The 22,076-nt window shown below is 44.6% G+C and overlaps 1 protein-coding gene across 15 annotated transcripts in view; it reads right to left on the bottom strand.

Moving 5' to 3' along the window:
• The window catches only part of EHMT1 (euchromatic histone lysine methyltransferase 1), an 800,236-nt gene that overhangs the window by 549,906 nt on the left and 228,254 nt on the right, over nt 1–22,076 (bottom strand). For all 15 annotated transcript variants that reach the window (XM_069241478.1, XM_069241487.1, XM_069241485.1 and 12 more), the window contains one exon: nt 15,413–15,587. In XM_069241478.1, the coding sequence (XP_069097579.1) occupies nt 15,413–15,587 (175 nt within the window). The remainder of the gene's footprint in view (nt 1–15,412; nt 15,588–22,076) is intronic.

Genomic DNA, 22,076 nt, shown 5'->3' with positions numbered 1-22,076 from the left:
GTAGCCTTGCCAAGGAAAGGACTCTGAAAACTCCACCCAGCAAGACCAGACGCTGTGGATGCTTACTTTGCTCTGACCCATTACGCGTTATAGGGGAAGGACAGAGCATCTTGAAGTGTGCAACAAACAAAAATGTATTCAATTCACAGGAACAGACGGAGACCCACCAGCAGATAGCAATGAGACTGCGGGACCCACAGAAACCAACAGGCTATCAAGGCATCAAGCTGGGTGGTGCAGGCAAAAGTCAGAGCTATTGCATTGGACGTTAACCTGGGAACAAATCTACGTAAGGTGGCAGAGAGTTCAGTCAAAACAGGTGTCTGAAATGCAGGAGGAAATGGCACTGCTGAAAGCCACGTTGACAAGACTCTAGTCAGGATCACAAGAATTGGAGACCTGAGCAGAAGATGCGGAGGGGACAGTCTCGCAGATGCATTCTGAGGCTTTTGGGTTTCCTGAAGGGGCCAAAGAGGGTGTTCCGAAGAGATTCCTGGATCAGAGTGGCACTCCTCAACGCAAGACTATCGCAGCTTTTTCTGAAGAGGGCACACAGGTCATTAGCCCCAACCTGCTGCCGGGAGGACCCCCAAGAACCATCATGGCAAGTATCCTTAACCAGGATACCATTCTACAGTAAGTGCGTTAGAAGGGACATCCATCCTTTGGGAACAATACTATACGTATTGTACCAGACTTCACAAGAGCTGTTCAACTACAAAGACAGCCCCATTTAGTGGTGTCAAGAAAAAACTGAAAGCAATGGGACTCACATGTTGCTTTATCTGGCTAAATTGAAAGTGCTGCATGAAAGTTATTTGCACTTTTTCACAGCACCAGAAGATGCCTGCCAATGGTTAGAAGTTCAAGCAAGATACCAAAATCCTGGCACCAACACTGGGTGGCATCTCCGAAGAGGCCCGAAGGGGCAAAAGGAAAGTACTTGCATCAATGAGGAGAAGCAGACAAAGGTGAGGATCTGTCTCTGTAGCAAACGTGGTGGGGAATCAGGACAGCACCCTGGACTTAGAGCTGAAACCCCAACAGTCGCCAGATTGCAGTTTGTCAGCATCTGGAGGGACCTGCACCATACAGTCAGGGACTTTTCTTGCTATACGCCCACACACAGGGCTCATAGCCAGCTAGACCTTTTCTTACTAACAAACAGAGCATTAAACATCCAGGAAACAAGGTATTAAGTGTGTTTATCGACCATGCCCCCTTTTTACTGGAGTGTAAGGTGAGGGGATGCTGACCAGACATCCCACTGTGTAGGCTGTGGCCAGAATCGCTGGGGGACCCAGAATATAAAGTAGACAACCAGCTGGCGCTGACAGGCTGCTTTAACACCAACTGGAACTCTGCTGTGTCGTAAAGAATAGAAAGGGAAGCTTTGAGGGTGGTTGTTAGAGACGAGAGTCTCAGTAAAACCTATTGCACTAGAAAGAGACTAGAGCAGGAACTGGAGGAAGGGGAGGAACTCCTTATTAGTCGACAACAACGGACCGAGGAACACAGGCAGGTCACAACCACCTGGGACAGATTAGATTGCCATGTGCGGAGAGATTAAAGACAACAGCTGCACAGGGAAGGAGACCAGTCGGGACAAATGCAAGCTTGGTTGCTCAAACACAAAAGACCCCAACCGTTGATTCTCTCCCTTAATCCACCAGACGGCGGAATAGCAGTGGAACAGGCACCAATTAACGTATTGTTGCAAGATCACCTAGCAGGGGTGTATGCCACATCGGTAGGCAATAAAGCACATGGAGTGGCAGATTTTCTAAACCGAGTCGAGATCCACCGACAAAGCAAGCATAGACAGAGGGGCTAAACAAAGACATACTTGGAGGAGTTACAAGAATCCCTTCATGACATGGCCCGTTGTAAGTGTCCAGGACCCAATGGTCTCCCGTTGTATTTTTTTCAGGCATACTCCGCCTCCCTGCTCTGTTGGAGACTCTTCATGAGGCACAAACCAACAGTGCCTTACCAACCCATATCCGAGAGGCCATAATAATGAATGCTCTTAAAACCTGGTAAGGTCTTAGTTCCTACTGATGCTGTCCATGTTCAACTTGGAAATCAAGATACTAGCAAAAGTGCAGGTGTTGCGATTAGGATAAGTGGTAAGGGATCAATGTGGCTTCATGCCGGGGAGAGGCACCCACATGAACTTGTGGAGGCTTTCTCATCGCCTGCACGAACCCGGGACACGGCGGTGGAGGCAACAGTGGTTGCCTTGGATATTGAGAAGACATTTGATACCTTGCCCTGCCAATATTTACTGAAAGTACTGCAGCAGATGGGATTGGGTCCAGGTTTTTTACCACAGGTTCACCTTTTGAATAAAAACCTAAGGCAAAGGCGAGCACTGAACAGGTAGTGTCAGATGTGCTGTCACTGTCAGTTATGAGCAGGGTGGCGCTAAGCAAACTGTTCCTACTACCCCTGTGCCTCTACACTATGCAGAACTTGTTCTGTGTCCTGTCAAACTCCTTATTTTGGAGGCTTGATGGATTGTTATTGTCCCTGGTGTGGGCTGGGAAACAAAGCAGGTTCCAGCTGTCGGTCCTAAAGCTAGACCTGGCCAGTTTGTTCCAATATGCAGCTTTGTGGTACAAAAATGGTCCCAAATGAGAGAAGATGTTACTGGAGGGACAAGCTGCTGTGGACGACCTCCCCAAGTTAATCATGCAAGGCCGCCGATTACCAGCAGATACCCCTGTTATAGTTCTGCAGGTTGCACAAGCGTGGGAGAAGGCAGTCACCCAAGTTCTGAGGTGGGCGCCCTAAGCTAGGCTTCTCATCATTTAGTGGTTTTGTACATTTCACATGAATACAGAACTCCATGGATGTTTCACATTTGGCAGTAGGGAGGTGTGAGCGGGATATCTGTGTCTGAACGACACTCTCCTGATGATGGAGGAGGTAGGGGTACACTTTGGCATCGGTCCTGGGTAATTTCTGCAGTACACAAGTGTATCCCGCATGGTCCAGGAGCTGGGGGCAACCTTCCCAGGCAAACCTAGTGAATCAAGCGTTCTGAGAATGATGGCAGACCCTGGCCCACCACGGGTGGTATCTCCTGGTTATATACTGCCCTAAAGAGCGATAGGCAGACTCATGTAACATCCGCACAGTATAACTGGAACAGAGTGGAGAAGTGCCCAGGCGCAGGAAGTGGCCAGCAATGCAAGATTTAAGTTAACACAATTTTACTACTTACATAGAGCATACCTGACACTACAGGGTCTGGATAGGGTTTATCCAACACGTTCTGCAGGAAGGTGCAAGGTGTACCTGGCTGACTTTTAACATGCTATGTGGGGAGACCCTTTTAGGAGGAGTTACTCAAGAGGTGCAGAGAGTGAAGGGTGCAAAACCTGAACAACAAGACAATGTCTACTGCAACTGTTACCACTACCTAAAAAAGGTAGCAAGATGAGGTACAGATTTGCCCAGCTAGGACAGATACTTGCCAGACGACGCATCGCAATTCAGTGGGCAAGCCCAGTGTCACAGACAGGGTAGTTTGGGGAAGTCGAGGAAGCGGGGAACCAAAGGGAGGGATGATTTACTCTAGTGGGCAGTGGCTGAGGAGTGTCATTTCTGGGGGGTCCGTTCAGATGATAACATGGAAAGGCACCTCGAGATCATCTGGAGCGCAATGGTAGACCTTTTGGAAAAAGAGTGAGGCAGTAGTTGGTGGCTCTGCCCTGAGCTCACGGGGGCTGCGGGCACCCACAATGTGGTTGAGGACTAAGCTGAATCCTGGCAGACGTACTGCACCCTCACACTCATTAGTGAAGGCCGGGTGACTTTAGTGGCTTGATGGGTAAGAGATGTGATTATGTTGTGTAATGGTTGGATGGTCCGAGGACACAGTGCTGCTGAGTGCCCTAAGCCCCCTCCTCATCCTCCTCGGCACCCTCTCCTCCAAAGGATGGTCTGACAAGGGTGTGTCAGTGGTTATATATGTGTGCTTTCACGCTTCCCCGACTTCCCCAAACTACCTCTCCCCACCTCAACTTCGGTGAAAGTGGAGTACCTATACTGGATGACCACCGCCCCCTAACCGGCTTGAGGGACAAGATACTACTAATGTGCTGCACACCTATTTGATTGTACTTTGATCTGATGGTTTTACTTTACTCATTTGTATGTACTGTCTCCTTTGTAAAATGCAAAGAAATGTATGTACAGATCTACAGCCTATGCAGTGTATCTGACAGTAAGCACTATGAACTGGAAGTCACTACTTTAGCACAAGCTTACTCTGACCATCTGTCACTGTACTGCAGGCATATTCCTGGATGCAAGAAGGTACTTCAGTCTCAGTAATGCACTGTAAATTGATGGTAAAAGGGGAGCCAATTGGGCAAAAACCTTTAGTTACTATGTAAAAAAATACATAAACAGTATAGTTATTTTTACCAACCCAGTCACACTTATTACAAGCTCAGTAACACAATCCATTATTCACTGTTTGTGTTGCCTTCTGAAACAAAATGATTACTTACCAGAGGAGGAGTTTTGCGGCTTGAAGAGTTTTCAGGATTTACATACTGTGCATTATTCCATCATATAGTGGTTGCGTCCGGAATGGTCGGTCTCCTTTTCTCATTTAGTTTTTTTGTGGGTACCGGCGACCACCTTTTGGTGTTAGGTCCGTTCCCTGTATGACATCAGAGATGTTCATGTGCATGGTAGCCAACTTCAGATTCTTTTTTCTTTCTCCTTTTTCTTTCTTTCTTTTGTTTCCTTGTTACTTGGCAGTACGTCCTTTATATGTTCTTCCCTTCACCACCTGTTTGCACTGTGTCCCATTTCTGGGGAGCAGGGTGGGTCACATGTGATTCCAGAAAACTCTTCAAGCTGCAAAACTAACTCTACTGGCAAGCAACCATTTTGTTTTGCAGTATGAATACTTTTCTGGATACACATGCTGTGCATAAGATTATATAGCGGTATCGGTTTCTTTGGGTTGTTTGGGACAAAATGAGGAAGAACTAGCAAACCTGTGCTGTTTTGACCTACATGTGCTTCTTTGTTCAACTGGATGTCCACACAGTAGTGTTTTGCAAAAGTGCGTGGGGAGGCCCATGTTTCTGATGCACAGATTGTTTCTATGGGTACGTTCGGTAAGCATGCTAGAGCTGCACCGTTCTTGTTGAATGAGCTTTTGGACGAGAGGGGAGTGTCTTCTCCGCTGTTGAGTAGAATATCTGTATTGCTTCAACAACCCATCTTGCAATTGTTCCTTTAAAGACTGGAGATCCCTTGGTTGATCTTCCATATGAGAAGAACAACTGGTCTCCTCTGTGAAACGGTTTGTGTTCTTGTAAGTTGTATAATAAAGTTCTCCTCATATCCTGGGTATGCAGAGCTTTCTCCATTTGTTTGTGAGGGTTTCTGAAGGACACTGGCAACTGAACGCTTTGATTGATGTGAAATTTGCTCACTACCTTGGGTAGGGACTGAGGGTTTGTTAAGAGAACCACCTTGTCTTTATGTATCCATTGTTATGATTCCTGATTGTTACTCCTTGGAGTTCTCTCACCCCCGCAGTGATATGACTGCAACTAAAAATGCTGCTTTTAGTGACACATTTTGGAGGTCCACCCTATGTATGGGTTCAAATGTTTGGCCATCAGCTGTGCTAGTCCTGTGTTTAGGCTCCACATGGGTGATGGTGTTTTCCTTGGAGGTGTGATTCTCTTTGAACCCTCTGGGATTCTTTTACCGCTGACGCAGTGAAGAAGCTTTTACATGAAGTTTCCCTGGTATATGCTACAATAGCTGTTAAATGCAACCTGAGTGATTAATAGTTTATCCCATTGTCCAGTACATTTTGTTACTGTTTCCATTGTCTCGCTGTATTATAGTTTGTGCACCAGTGCAGATACCTCCTTTATTTTGAAGCACACCATTGTCTAGTAGTATGATTTTTGCCTCCTTTAATATTTCCCTACTTCTAGGTGGTAAATGTAGGTGTCCAAATTCTATGTATTCAGGCGCCAGGCTGCTAGCTTGAGTGTTGATGGAACACCTGTCCTTTCTGCATTGTAAGGAGGTCCCGTTCCTCCCTGATCATTTGTCCCTTGGACAGTTCTAATAGATCGGAGTACCATGTAAAGTTGAAGTTCAAGTTAAAAAAAAAAGACACCATAAAAGCACAATTACAAGACACATTAATACAATAAAAATAGTATTATAATATCCTCTAGTTACTAATGGCATACGCCCATGAGTCAAGTATGGCACATAAAAATCTAGAATTTAGAGAACAATAAAAGAAGTGATACAATATAATTTAAATAAATATAAAATTGTGACACAGTGTAAAGAAATAGCTTCAGGAGGACAACACAACTCCTTCACTTGTTGTTACTACAATTCATGGATTAACTTCCAAACTACAGTACTACACTCATAACGACTTCAAGACAATACATTATAAATTACACTCCAAGGCTTTGCATCTGATATACCAAAATGCCTCCACAAATGTTACCAATATGCATGCCACATTCCCATAAGAGTTTGTTTTGCAAATCCTAAGGGCTAATAGGCGATTCTAAAACCCATGGATCTGCAAAGTGGTATAATCCAATGTGCCCTCTGCTTGGAATAGGCGGGGCATTGAAATCAAACATGGGCAATGCATTTGGCAACTCCACATCCCATTGGGCATAAGTCAGAATGACTATCAGAATTGGACCATTTACTAGTGAAAGTGGGTAGTGGTAACGATCCTAATCTAAATTTAATGTAAAGTGCACGTGCTAGAGGAGTTACAATCAAGTTCATATAATGCTCAAATTCATAGTGGCATTTAAATGATTAAAAACTATTTGTCATACTAAACGAAGGAACCTCTGCTAACTTTCCTACTTGTAGAGTTAACCAGTACGTGTCCTTTACAACCTGCATTACATTTTGTGGGAGGCGAGAAGGATCTGTCCAATAGGGTCCCAGCCCAAGTTTAATAAAAGTTTCTTCAACATAACTACGCCGCCTAACTTTTTTAATAGCTTGCTTACTCATCAAAGCATTCAACCAAACTCCATATGGGCTGAAAATATCCAAAGACCAGATCCTAATCCAGTACATTAATTGTACTAAGACAGCTATATGTGAGACAGAATGGAGATTTAAGTCCATCCTGATGGGCAATGTGGGAGAACTTGCAGGTACTTTTAATAAAGCTTTTATAAAAATAATTTTCAGCTCTTTCTAGTTCCTTCAAATTGTAATGTCCCCACCACATAAAACCCCACCTCTTATTTGGGCTTTATATATTTCCATCACAGGAGTGATGGCAAACTTGGGGGATCTGGCAGCATATCTCAAAATGCCCCCAGACTTTTGTTTTAGGCTCATCAAGGACTTCGATAAATGAGCCTGCCAATTGTGTGAGTCCTCCAATCTCATTCCTAAATAATCAAAGTCAGTCACCCTTCCTAGAGCTTCCCCATCCAAAAATATCTGCTTCTCACTTTATGTTTTGTGTCACCAAAAACAAGAACCTGGTTTTGGAAGTATTAATTTCCAATCCATGATCTTTACAAAAACCTGTGAACGTCTCAAGCAGGTTAGCAAGACCAAAGGCAGTTTTGGATAACAGCAAAGTACCGTCCACAAACAACAGACCGTGGGTCCTTGCCCCACCTATTTTATGTGCATCACTAACACAGTCCAATAAGTAAGGAATGCATGCATTATTGAACAATAGGAAGAGTGTAGGGGCCAGCACACATCCCTGTCTCACCCACCTGCATATTGGGATCTCATTCGTTAGTTCCCCTTTTTGTCCCCCCCAAAGAATTCTGGCATAGCTCTCGGAATACAAGTCTTTGATCATAGGGGATCCGGCACTCCAACTTTACTCATAACCTCCCACAGTTTGAAACGTGGGACCAAATCAAAAGCGGACTTAAGATCTACAAAAGCGACACAGAGTTTCCCTGCATCCAAGTCCACCGTCTTCCATTTGATTGTAAGAAAATCGAAAGACCTGGTCAACTGTACTTATTATCTGACTAAAGCCCGCCTGTAAATGGCTGACTGCTTTTCTTCAATCCATTCCTTAAGCCTGCTCAGTACCTGGTAGCAGAATTTGTTTTAGTAGATTATCCAAAAGACTAATTGGTCTATAGTTATCCGGGATACCACTCTCCCCTATTTTATAAATGGGTACAATAATTGCTCTCTTCCAGGTCCGAGGGTAAATGCCACATACCAAAGTGGCATTTGACACACTGTTGACATAGGGGCCCCAATAATCGAGATCAGATTTAAACATATCTGAGGGTATACCATCCAACCCCGGCACCTTGTCTGATTTTTGGGCCCTGATGGCAATTTCAGTTTCCTTTAAAGTAAAGGGATGAGATTGACTGCAGGGGGCGATACATTTACTGGTTCATTGTCATTGACAATAGGAAAAAGAGGCTCATGGCTATACAACTCAGTAAAGTGGGTTTTCCAATTTTCAGGTGGGATATGGCAGTCAGGTCTAAAATTCTCATTTCGTCCATTTCTGGCCACCAAGGACCAAAAACACTTAGAGTTTCTGTCCTTTGCAGCCAGTAGATTTTGCCATGATATCTCCTCCCACAGTTTGTTGCTAATTTTAAGTGCAGTTGCATACTCACGCCCTGCAAACGTTATCTTAGCTCTATCTTAGGATTTTATTGCTCGTATAAGACTGCTTGTAGGTGGTTTGGTAAGGTTTGTAGAGTGGCTATCTGAACCCGGGTGTTTGTTCTCCCTGCTAGTTCTAAAAAATAACTTTCAGGACAGAGAAAAGGCCTGCATGTAGGGCCATAACCTCATTTGGGGTATATGGGCCGGAACCATCAGATAATTTATGGGTTGATACTAAAACACACATTTTTTCCCCATAATTTATGGGAAATTCTGAAGTAATCCCATTTCAGGGAACGCTTATTAGAAGACACCTCAAAGGGAGGGGAGACTTCATGTTTGTGTAATACACCTATTTTTATAAACTGCCTATCATATGTTACTGAGAAATGAGCATGGTCACTATTATATTGGTTGCCCACCTTAATATCTTTAACAATATACCATATTCTCACATCAATAAGTACAAGGTCAAGAATGCTACTATAGGACCCTCTAAAAAACGTGGGTTTCGCAGGGTTGTCTGAAGGAAACGCCCATTTCGTGGGCGAAGACCATGGGTTATCATGAGATCTATGACCTGGAGAGCCCTGGGAGTAGGTTTAGGCTGTTTTTCTTGGGATGAATAAGGAGGAATATTACACAATAAGTCTCCAAAGACACATTAAATAAAATGTGACGAGAGACAATCCAGCACAAGGGTATTTAACAACTGAATAGATTTAGACATTTGATTACAATGGTCTGGTCTACCGGCAGGTGACAGCCTCCCTTCCTTGCAAAACTAACTATATCCCAGTCTGTAAACTTTTGCAGTGGCCCACGTTTCCTGAAACAATCAAACATTATATTGGTCTATGTAGCTCCCCCAATCAACATCATCTAGTTTGTTATGGATTCCAGCCACATTCCATGTTATAAACTCCGATGTTAAGGTCTTGTGTTCCCGAAGGCCCTTCCGGGGGAGCTCAAGGGTACACATTCTTACGTGACTCTCCATAGATTTTGATTTGACCAAGTTAATGTTGAACCCTGGGGCCAGACTCTTTAAACGAAGGGGTTCCAAGCCTAAGTCACCAACTGGCTTCGAATTAATCTTAGCGGGGGAAACACTATTAACCCAAGGGGCTAAAGAGGGAACCAGTCAATCGATGTCCGAAGTAACGTTTATTTGTTCTATTTCACATAAATTTGGCTTCTCCATCAGACAGGCATGTTCCTTCTTGTGGGCCATAACATGCGTCTCATCAGAAGAGACTGACCCCTCATTAAGGGTCCTCATATTCACGATGGATGGGGGTTTCTTCAATATGGAGCTATTCACTGACCAACTATTTTTTAAATACATATTTGAACCATTTCTCATGGGATTTCGGGCTTCCATGGTTAACAGACCCTTTACCAAACGTGGATTAGATAACATTAGTTTTATAAGGTCCCAGTGGCCTCCTTTCTCAGAAAAACGCTCAGCCGATATTATATCTGAGTGGATAATAGAATCACATGTTCTGGTATATTGTATCCAATAAATGGCCTTGTTTAGTAATGATGATTTATCTTCTCGTGTATTAGAAGGTAAAGGAGGGACCTTGCACATATAAATTGGATATCTATTACAAGAACAATTGCAAGAGTTAAGCACAATAAACGAATCCCACACCAATTTTGGACACGGTCGAAGCCCACATGGAACACCAGAGTGACCCCTGGGGCACGGTGGACCAGAGGACTTAACCAGGGGTTCTCTTGCATCATATGCTGGTCTAGCGGAAGAGCTGGAACAACTTCTGTTCGTTGCACTTCCTTGATGCACGGAAGTGCGGATGTTAATACTAACAGGCTCTTCTTTTTGAGTAACAACAATATCCTTCGTCAGACTGTTGGAGCAGAGAGTATTTTGTACTACTACCAATAATGACTTCAGCTCCCTCGCTTCTTCTTTTAAGCCAGTAATAAGAGAAACCACTTCCTCCTGAGTAGATGCTGTATGAAGATGTTGATTAAGGGATCATGAACTTGTGGGGGAGTTTTCCTGGTCCCAGATTTGGTCCTGTAGATCCAAAGGCAAAAAGTGATTTGTACAAGGAATATCGTGGACAATCACTTTGCCTGGCATAGTATCTTCTGTGCTTGATTGTACTAAACTAGATCCCAAAGGCTTTACATGTGTGCCATAGGCCTGGGATACCAGTGCTAATGAGGGATCTTTATTTATGGGAGTGTTTCCTTTACTAGAAAGTCTAACCGTCAAAAAGGGAACAAGGGTGCCACTTTTCCTCCCTTTTCGTGGGTTCTTCTCTTTTTTATTCAGCATAGATTCAACCTCTTCAAACCAAGTGTCTATTTCATTAGATACACAGTTAGAGAGGGTATGTGGTGTTTAAAGAAGCTTCGGGATTTTGGTTTGTGCTGAGCCCAATACAAGGCTTCCTTTTTCCTTGCGCTTCCCCATTACATATACAAAGAAAACTATGACACAAACTTAAAATGGCAAACAGCAACAAGTATTCCTTCGACTGTTCCTACCTTGAATCCAAGAGGGGTGGCCCAGCCTCAGGCGGTCTCAGACTGGCATGGACAGGCCTGCCCTTGGGCTGGGCTTCGCCCAGGCACGTCCCACAATGCTGGCCAGCGCAACGCGCTAAAAGCGCTTGCGTTCCTGGTTCCGCCCCTCCTCCTGTCGACGAGGCATTCCTGGGACTGGAAGTCCCCCACTGGCAGCAAGACGCGATGTGGGGCAGCGCGACACGCTGAAAGAGCTCGCGTTCCTGGCTCTGCCCCTCCTCCTGTCGACGAGGTGTTCCTGGGACTGGGAGTCCCCCACTGGCAGCAAGACGCGATGTGGGGCAGCGCGACACGCTGAAAGAGCTTCCGTTCCTGGCTCTGCCCCTCCTCCTGTCGACGAGGTGTTCCTGGGACTGGGAGTCCCCCACTGGCAGCAAGTACCATGTCTGCCTGGCCCATTGTGAGGCTATTAAGATGAAGTCTATCCCAGATTGTATCGCTTTTTCCAGTACTCTCGAAATTAGGGGACTCTGCAGAAAGACAAAAGCAAATCTCCCTGACCAGTTTATTGACAGAGCATTTCTTCCTTTCTGATGGTCTTGAAACCTCGAGGTGAAGAGTTGGCATTTTCTGTTTTCTGCTCTTGCAAACAGATCTACATTTTTCAAACCTGATCAAATAAAAAGTCTGAGGTTCCAAAATCAAACTCCAGTTGCAGGCATGACCTTTGTAGAATTTTGCAAGATAGTTTGGGTTTCAATCACACAATTAGCGGAGTTCTCCTTCTGGAAGCACCTGAGGAATCTGGGTATCCATGACCTTTCCATCTCATATGGTTAACCCTTTAGCAAGAACTCAGATTACCAATGCTGTACAAGTGGTGATCATAACAGACTCCCAATTAAAGGAACCAGGCTCACTCACTTAGAACCAGTTTTGCTAAATCTGCTCTGAACTCCCCTACAACACTGGACACTTCATAGTCCAAGAATGAAAATTCATGTAAGTTTACTAAGACTTTCCACTGTACAAAGGACGCAACATATTAGAGCGCAACAAAACTGAAAAAAATTACTGCACACACCAAATTGATAAAGTAACCATCCAGGATTTAGAACTCCTTATACTATAAAATGACTTCATCATCATCATCAATACATCGCTTTATTCGGTTAATTTAAACGATCAAAGCATAAAATCACACAATACAAGAATAAAAGTTAAAATCATAAATATCTTACATTCAAAAATACATGAAAGGCATAAAAACAAATACTAAAATCAAGGAGGTATTTCTCTTCACACAGTGCATAACTACCTAAACCTTGTTCCTCAAGATAGCCAAAATATCATCCAGCAAACTAACACCCTGATCATAGGGCCTCATAATAATAAAAAAATCTTTTTGAACTGGCAAATTCGTATATGCCATGCAGCCGTAAGGAACTTGCTAACTGCACAGAATAGGGGACAGGATGTGTCCCTCACAATAATCCTTAAAGCATCTATACAACATCTGATCCCCATGTTCTTGCAAAATGGACGTAGCCACCTCCGACGAGCAATCCTATATGCTGGGCATATGAACATAAAATGCACAATGGTTTCCGGAGAAGTGCTACAACTCGGGCATAAATCAGTTCTCAGAGCAGAATCCCGCCTATTGCCAAAAGATTTAAGAGGTAGGCATCCATATCTGAACTGAATATACAAACTCTTGCTTAATGGATCAGTAATAAGATCCATAAACAGTTCAAAACACGGATGCCACTTGGTGTCAAGAAATTTAGAAGTCAATCTGCCATGAGACAAATGAAGCAAGTGGTTTCCCCTGACATACGCCCAATAAGCTGTTTTTAGATGCTTCTTCTGCTCTTTCCTTAAGTTGTAAGGATGGCTCCAGTAGTTACTAAGACCCAGAATGGAAAAACCATTTTGATATGTGTTTAAACCAAGGAATAGTAAGCACGTTAGGTCTGTCTAAAATATCTTGGATGGATTCCTTATATGCGAGTAGCTCAGGAGTAGTCCAAACACGTACCCAGAAAAGCAGCGGTCTTAAAGCTATAATGTCTGAGATACGTGCAAGTCCGAGGTCCCAAAACATTGGTAACAAAGGAGTATTACATGGACAAGCCAAGAGTGATCTTACAAAATTATTTTCTCCTATTGAAAGTTTACCAGCATTTGAGTACGCCCAGACTTCTGCCACGTAAGCCACAGCACTCTGAGCCTTTGCCCGATAAATGTTTACGGCTGGAGTGACTACTCTCTCGATAGTCGACTTGTGGAAGCGCAGAATTGCCCCAGATCTATGTGCCAGAAGGGCTGAGCTTTTATTAATCTGGGCCTCCTACTGCATATCCTTACTAATTCTGACCCCCAGATAATCAATGGAACAAACCTTACTCAATGGAGTCCCTTTGTGAAGGATGGTATATCCTTTGGTGGGACCACGTCCCATGGTCATAACTTTAGTTTTGGTGTGATTAAGCTCCAACCCAAAGTCATCACAAAACAAGCTAAACCTATCCATTAATACATGTAGGCCCATCGGTGTTCGGGAGATCAAGAGAGAATCATCAGCGAATAGCAGAATCGGGATTTGTGTGTTATTCAAAGAGGGCGCATCATTTTGGCAATTAGTAATAACTTGCACTACCTCATTGATGAACAAGATGAAAAGAGTCAGAGCAAGGACACAACCCTGTCGTACCCCTCTCCTGATATCTATTCTGTCATTGAGTTCTCCCTGGTTACCCCATCTTACTTGTGCATAAGTATTCTCGTGCAATCTTTAGATTAAATGTACTAAATTCACTGGGGTACCAATTTTGTTTCAGAACTCCCCACAGTTTCTCTCTTGGCACAAGATCAAAAGCAGATCTCAGGTCTACAAAGGCCACATATAATTTCTGTCTGGCTAAGGTGACATACTTCCAGAATAATAGTGACAACCTAAAGACTTGGTCCATAGTGTTAGTTTTTGAACGAAATCCAGCCTGTAGAGGGGATAAAATCTGGTTCTTCACAACCCATTCCGTAAGTCTGGCCAAAATTTGTTTCGCAAAGATCTTTTGGAGAATATCAATAAGGCTAATCAGTCAATAGTTCGCTGGCAAACCTACATCACCTTTCTTGTAAACAGGGATTATTTCTGCACCACGCCATGAATCAGGAATGGGACCACCTGCTGCTATGGCATTGGACAAAAAATTGATATACCATGCCCATATAGTGGGCTCAAATTTAAACAGGTCCCCAGGTATCTTATCAGGACCAGGGGCTTTAGCTGGCCTCAGAGAATTAATAGCATCAGTTGTTTCAGCTATAGAAAAGGCAATGCTCTCAGAGGAGCTATTTGTCGAAGCTACATCATCATCATATCTGATAACCTTAGGGTCATGCAATACAGGATAGGCATACATTTCAGAGAAATGGGTCACCCATCTATCAGGTTGAATATATGAGCTGATGGAGTCATTTCCCCCTCTGGATCTGCAAGCCAGCAGTCTCCAAAAAGAAGCATCCTCCTTATTTTTAACTGCAACCAATAACCTCTGCCAGATTCACTCTTCCCAGCTTTTTTTTTGCTTGCTTCAGGGCCTTGGCATATTTAGACCTAGCATCCACAATATCTTCTTGAATGAGGTTTTTTAATGCTTCTTTTAAATTAGATCTTGGTAGAGCGCAAATCCATTTCGGATTAGGGATATTTATTTATAATTTCTAAATCTCTTTTCGGTTTTTGGGGAACAAGAGGTCTCAACTATACCTATTCTGACAATTCATACAGAATTGATGGATACCATACGGGGTATTTTCTATAAAGAAACTCGCCTAAAGCGGTCATCTGATATCATCTCTTCTAACGAATGGTATAACATAAAATGACTTATTTGCTAAGAGGATTTCACATCAGGGAGGAAGCGTGGTTATGGCTACAGTTTTTTCTAAAGTACACAGAAAAGGGTAAACCAGTGAAGAAAAGAAATTCTAGATTATGGCACTAAAATAGAAACATTAAAACTTCTTCTGCTGGATTGTTTAATTTGAAAATTTGAGTCCTGGTTTTACAGTTGCTATCCAATGCTCTAAAACATCAAACAGAAAATATCTCATTGGAGTGGAAAAACTCAGCTAAGGAGTGGGATTCACGGATCACAAAATTTGAATGCATGGATAATACTTTCTAAGAAGAATGAAAACAAAGGTGGAAAACTAAAGTAGTTTGAAACAAAGTTGGAAACAATACCTGAATGTGGTTTTGTGGCTGCAGCTGGGCTGGTCTGGTTCTGAGGTAGCGATTGCTGGAAAGGTTGCAGATAGGGCAGAGGCTGAGGTTTGACTGATTCCAAAACTTGTTTGCCATTGCTTTCGTCATGAGGCTCACTTTGATTAGCTGCTTCTTTGGGTTCATTGCTAACATGCTTCATAAAAACGCAAACAAAATACATTAAGCACAATGTTCAACTAAATAGCTTTTGAATTAATTAACAAAACTCCATTTTAAATCAAGGTTAAAAGCCAGTACGGGTTATTTTTGATCACTCCTATTTTTTACTTTGAAATGCCACCAACAAAAGATGAAGCTTTAAGATTTACAGATATGGGAATCTAAAACAAATTGGGCCAAAGATAAGGGAGGCAAATACATTAAAACAGTCTAAGAAGATCTAACACATATGACTATAGGCTGTACTAAGCTGTCAACAAATGCATAAACTGACTTAAGAAAAAATGAAATTATTACAGGTATGATCCACACATACAGGGGGCAGGAGCAAGGATAAAACATGTCCATGAAGGGCACATTTCTATTATTAAGATTGAGATAAGAATAAATGACAAAAGAAATAAGAGCAAAACCAAGAGATGAAGATGCACAGACAACACCAAGAGAGAACCAGAACAATTACACAAGAAAAAAATGCCTGCACAACAATATAAGTGCTATACAATTCGTCAAAGAAGAGACTCAGACCCTTGGAATGAAAAACATGCTGAGATTACCAAATGCAGAGCAGGAAGGTATGGCAAGTGTCTGATTTCCCTGGAAGAGTATTCCTACTCGAATATTATAGTTCCCCTTTCCATTAGGGAGTCATCTGGGCACTATGATATCCCCCCACATAACTGTGATCCAGAAATAAATGTGTTCATTTCTTCACACAAAACCCCAAAACATAAAATGTCAAACAATATTAGACGTACACAAGACATTTTGTGCAACGTGCCACATCTATAGTAAATTGCATCAATAGCAAAGAAGACTGAACTAGGGCTATATTAATATGCCCCACAACATTAGGAAGGCTAACAAAATGTTTTTGCAGATCCTGGGCCTAACCGTGACCACACCTTTTTAAATGGGATCCTGCCTTGGCTTAATGATGTCCAACTTGAATATATTTATGGGAATACTTGACCTTATGATGCCTATAGTGTAATTCCGACCCCTCGCATAACCATGGGCACCCTTCACAAACTGTGTACACCCTTGTTCTAAGAATTCATCACAGGCACATAGTTCTCACCCCACGTATGGTATCATGGTTACTGCTGACATCATATGGGCATGTTTGATATTATGGTGTCCAGCCAGAATAAAGTTATGTCCTCACAATATGTTAACCATTGTTGGCATAGTGTGGACAGCCTTCGCATTATGCTTTCATCCACAGATATGATGCCTGTATTTTCCATATTGTAAACATCTCTGACATTATGGTTGGCATCCACTGCATGTTATATGGAATCTGTCGATGTCAGGCAAATAGGCGTGTGAGTAGATTTTTATTACGACAAGCAAATAACCTGAAACTCACTAGTGTTATTCACTTACTATTAAAATAGATTTTTTTTTTAAACCTTGAGTCCAGACAATTAGGTAAACTATTTCCCAATTCCTCAGTTGCCCTAATTGTTCAAGTTTTTGAACCGCACTTTTTTTTTTCCAGCAGTAAGAGTTTGTGATAATAAATCACCTCAAACTCTACAAAATTGCTTGTTTGCCCTGGCTACATCACAGAACTGGTAGCTGTATGTGACCTGGATGTCGCTGCAACATCCCAGACAGTAACATCAGGAACCTTAGATCCTGTTGGATCTTTCTGCAGCCTTTGGCATGGTAAACCATCAAATTCTTTTGAATATGCTTAAAGATTGGGATGTCTAGAGGACACAATTCTGCAATACGAACTCCTTTCACCTCTTCAGTTAGAATACTGGAGTATGGTGTTTCTCAGGACCCATATTGTTCCTCTTCTGTTAAAAACACATATCCCCTGGCACACCTGATTCAATTTGCTGGCTTCGATTTTAGTCTCCAGACAATCGTAAAAATCTCAGGTGATGCAAATGATTCTGCATACCAACTGTTTTAACTGTCTCGCAGCTGTGTAGAGTTGGATAAGTTTTACGCATTTAAAAAACTCAATGGAGACAAGACCGAGATTCTCTGCTCTGTTAGACAATCTCTCTTCAAAAACCTTTCTTTTTGGCACTATCAGACTGAGCCCTAAGCCCACCTTGGAAACCTGTGTGAAAAATCTGGACATCAAATTTGATTCTATGGCAGGACCGGAGGCGAGGATTATGCGTTTCTTTCTTTCCTTTATTCAATCAGCAGACGTTGGAAGCAAAACAACGCTTCCCAGAACCCTCTGGGATAGAACTACAAATTGGGACAGCCAATCCACGATGATTCAGGGCATATGCCAGCTGCCCCTCCTCAGGCACGTCCTATTTCTTTCCTGCTGCGAAACAGATAAGTCCCCTTCTTCATTTCTCTGTGTTTTGTTGTGAGTGAACGGTCACGCCCGCTACGGTTTTGGGCATACCGGTAGCGGCGCATTTTCCGTGTGCTTTGTTTTTGTGCTTCATCACAGGACCCGCGGGGTGCGGTTTTTCTCCCTACTCGCAGCTCCTTAGCCCACCAGGGGCTGCGGTTCTTCCGAAGCACCTGACGGGGTGGAGCAGTGTCTTTTCAAATCGCGCATCTCAGTGGTTCTCGTGGGCAGGAGCTTTTAGTTTGTATTGACAGCGAGAGCCCGCGGATTCATCTCTAGGCACTACACACTCTGGAAGCCCTGACTCCCATTTCTTCGGGTCTGTACTGACAGCGCGAGGCGCTGTGTTTGCTGATCGGTGGCCTGACGCCCAAAGCTCCGGGTCTGTACCGACTCTTACGCTTTTGAGCACGTATGTTACATCTTGACTGCCGTGGGGCCGGGCCCGGGTGTCTTTTTCTCCTAATTAGGCTCCCAGAGATCCAAGGGAGGTTGGCCCCAGGGGATGACCCCAATTAAAATTTGGCCTGTCCGTGATATCCTAGGGTTCTTTTCCCTTTCCACCTTAAGACCGGTCAGTCTGCTGGCTTTTTTCTGTGAATTGCATGCTGTGCAGGCTTCATCTGGACTTCGTCCTGCATATTCTGTGCTCATCGTGCCTATCATTGTTGGGCTTGCCCCAGCCTTATGTTTTTTCTAGACCCTGTAGTACGTGGCATTGGTCAGCATGCAGGGAGAGGGTTATGTGGAGGAAGAGATCTTGTCGGTCCTCCCCATTGACCATGAGTTTTGTGAGGAGGTGGACGCTTCCATTCAGCAGGCGGTGGCGGCTGCCATTAAACCCTTGGAGAAGGGGCTGTTTCAACTGGCACAGTCCTTCCCAGCCCCCCTTAACATGTCTGCCAGAGTGGGGTCGGTCGGCCCAACGCCCCTCTAAGCGCAAACTGGAGGGTGCCCTGGATATGGGGCCCTTTGAGAAGGTGAAGCAGGCCTTGGCGAAGCCATCAGTTCCAGATGGTGATTCACTATTTCTCTTGCCCTCGGCGGATCCGGAAGAGGATGATTCGAAAGATTCTACGGATGAGGCAGGCACTTCCAGGCCTTGTCCGCCCACGCAAGCTTCCTCAGAGCTTCAGTTGCCTATGGGTTCAGACATGTTGGATACCGATGATTTGTCCCATCCCCGCTCCTCTGAGTGGGTTCCCTCAGATAAAGTCAGGTCTTATGTCGCTGCCCAGATGTGCAAGCCTCTGGACAAAGGAGGCTTGGGCGCACATGCGGGCGGAATGCCCTTGCCATTCCCTTCCGGGCAAGGTTTCTTATACCCCGGACAAAGAACCTAGGATGGCCACTTTCCTGCAGGAATTTATGAAAGATCCCAAGACAGGGATTGACAGGTTCTGGCCGGGCTGTCAAGATAAGCTTCTTGATATTTCTGGCCCTCTTTCTAAAATACTGGAGTTGGCTGAGCAGGCCATGGTGTCCGATACTCCGTTATTTCCGAACATGATCTCTGGTTGGGCCCAAAGGGCTATATTTTTCCTTGGGAATGCCAATTGTGGCCTGTTTCACTCCTTAACAAAGCGGACTTGAGGCTGGGGAGGCCTGGCTTCGGTGGACACGGGGCCTGTGGCTCAGGGGAATCTCTTCAGAGATACTTTTAATAAAGAGTTGTCAAAATTCGTGGCCACCTTCACGTCGCTGGATAAGTCGCAAACATCCATTAAGAAGATTTTTCAGCTGCGCCTTTTTATATCGGCTGGTTGCAGGAGAGGGCGCTCTGCCGGACGCTTCTAAATCCAATGCCCCGCTGGAAATCAGGGCCCCCGCAGAGCGAACAAGCAGCTGCGCTAAATTGAATTCTTCCCCGCTCGGAGGGGTCAGCGAGGCAGAGGAGCCAAAGGATCACTGCGAGGCCAGCTTCAAGGAGCTCAATCCGGTAGGTGTCTTGTCAGGAGTATTTGTTCCAAGTGGGGGGCGGTTGGCTCTTTTCGCTCATGAATGGGAAGCCCTTACTTGGGACCCGTGGGTTCTTCAGACAATCAAAGGGTTTCACCTGGAATTTTTTGTTTCTACAGCCCAGCTCGCCTGCCCGCAGCCCTTAGTATTCACTTGTTCTCAGCTGCGTTTGGTGGATCGAGAGGTGGGAGAGATGTGCCGGAAGGCGGATATAATTCCAAATTCCCTGCACCCGCGGTGTTTCCACAGCAACAACTTTTTGGTGTACATGCGGGACGGGGGCCAGAGACCCGTTACTTAATCGCAGGGAGTTCAATGGGTGGCTACTGTAATGTCACTTCAAGACGGAGGGCATCCATCTCTTGCGTGACCTTTTGCGTCCTGGTGATTGGATGGTGCGCCTGTACATCCAGGACTTCTATCTGGCAGTACCTATTTTTCCCCCGCACCGTTGTTTCCTTTAGTTTCAGTGGTGAGGCCAGGTTTACGAATTTACAACTCTGTTGTTCAGCCTTTCTTTAGCCCCCTGGTGCTTTACAAGGTGTTGAGGCCAGTAGAGGAACACCTCCGAGCGAGTGGAATGTGTCCGATCATTTATTTGGACAATCTTTTGCTGATGAATCAGTGTCCCCTCAAATTGAAAGAACAACTGCAATACGCAAATCTCTCTTTTGGAGGGTTTGGGTTTCTTGATAAATTCCAAGAAGTTGGAGCTGGTTCCCTCCAGGCAGACCACCTTTATGGGTTTTGTCTGACTCTGAACAGGACCCTCAGTCTTCCCTCTCGCAAGATCACGAAGATCCATCGAGAGCTAAGGAAAACCCTCACCCGCTCCTCGATCTCCCTGTGTCAGGTGGCTCGGATAGTGGGCCTTCTGTTGTATTCCATACAGGCGATATTTCCGGGTCCCCTTCATTACAGGGCACTCCAGCGATTGAAAGCCTCTCACTTGTGAGAGGGCCTCTCTTATTCCGATCAAGTGATTCTTACAGAGGAGGCCAGAACCGAGATGGGATGGTGGCTTTCCCACATGGAGGCCTGGAACAGCCGTGCGATCTTTGGCTCCGACCCAGTCTTAATAATAGAACTCAACGCCAGTGGCTCAGGTTGGGGAGCTCGCTGTGGGGACTCCGTCACTTGCAGAAGATGGTCTGTCGACGAGCGAGCCCCTCACATCAATTGCCTGGAACTCCTTGTGGGTTCTTTTGCCGTTCAATGTTGTACCAAGGACAAAGCGAATTGTGTAGTCCTCCTCAAAAAATGGACATTCGGTCAGCAGCCCGCTACATCAGCAACCTGAGGAGCCCCAGATCCAAGGCTCTGGCCGACCTCGCCAAAGATCTTTGGGCGTACTGTCTCACGTTCAATATCTCGGTAACAGTGGAATATCTTCCAGGATCCTCGAATCAGATAGCAGACTGGTGTTCACAGGAGTGGCCAGACACGGTTTTGTGGCAGTTAGATCCTGGGGTCTTAGCGAGCCTCAATGCAAGGATGGGTCATTTCTCCATAGACCTCTTTGCGTCTAGGCTCGATCATCAAAGTCCTCGCTTTGTCAGCTGGAAACTGGACCAGTTGGCAGTAGCAACGGATGTGTTTCTTCAGGATGGGTCGAAGGAGAAAGGTTACGCCTTTCCTCCCTTTGCCATTATCACATGTCTAGCTGCGCTGGTACACCGTCAGCAGATGCAGGTAGTGGTGATCAATCCAGTCTGGAGGTCTCAAGTGTGGTTTCCGGTTCTTCTGGAACTTTGGGATTTTCCAATCCTTCTCCCCCACAATCTAAATATTCTAAAGGATCGCATGGGTCGGAGTCATCCATTGGTTCTCCAAGGCCGCCTTACGCTCATGGCTTGGAGAATTCCAGGGAAAGATGGAGAGTCCCAGACCTTTCATCGGAGACCGAATGACTGTTGGCTGCAACCTGGGCAGACAGCACTTCTAAGAGATATAAATCTGCATGGACAAAGTGGGTATGTTGGTGTCTTCAACGCGAAGAGGATACCATGGGGTGCGATATTGTCCTAGTACTGAACTTTCTGGCCACTTTGGCTTCTAGGGGTACGGCCTATCGTACGGTTAATGCGCATCGCTCGGCGATCTCCGCTGGCCATCTCCCATTGCAAGGTACACCTATAGGGGATCATCCGTTGGTGTGCAAAATGTTAC

Source organism: Pleurodeles waltl, chromosome 6 (genome assembly GCF_031143425.1).
Source record: "Pleurodeles waltl isolate 20211129_DDA chromosome 6, aPleWal1.hap1.20221129, whole genome shotgun sequence".
Lineage (NCBI taxonomy): Eukaryota > Metazoa > Chordata > Amphibia > Caudata > Salamandridae > Pleurodeles > Pleurodeles waltl.
This window is presented reverse-complemented; position numbering and strand designations above follow the sequence as displayed.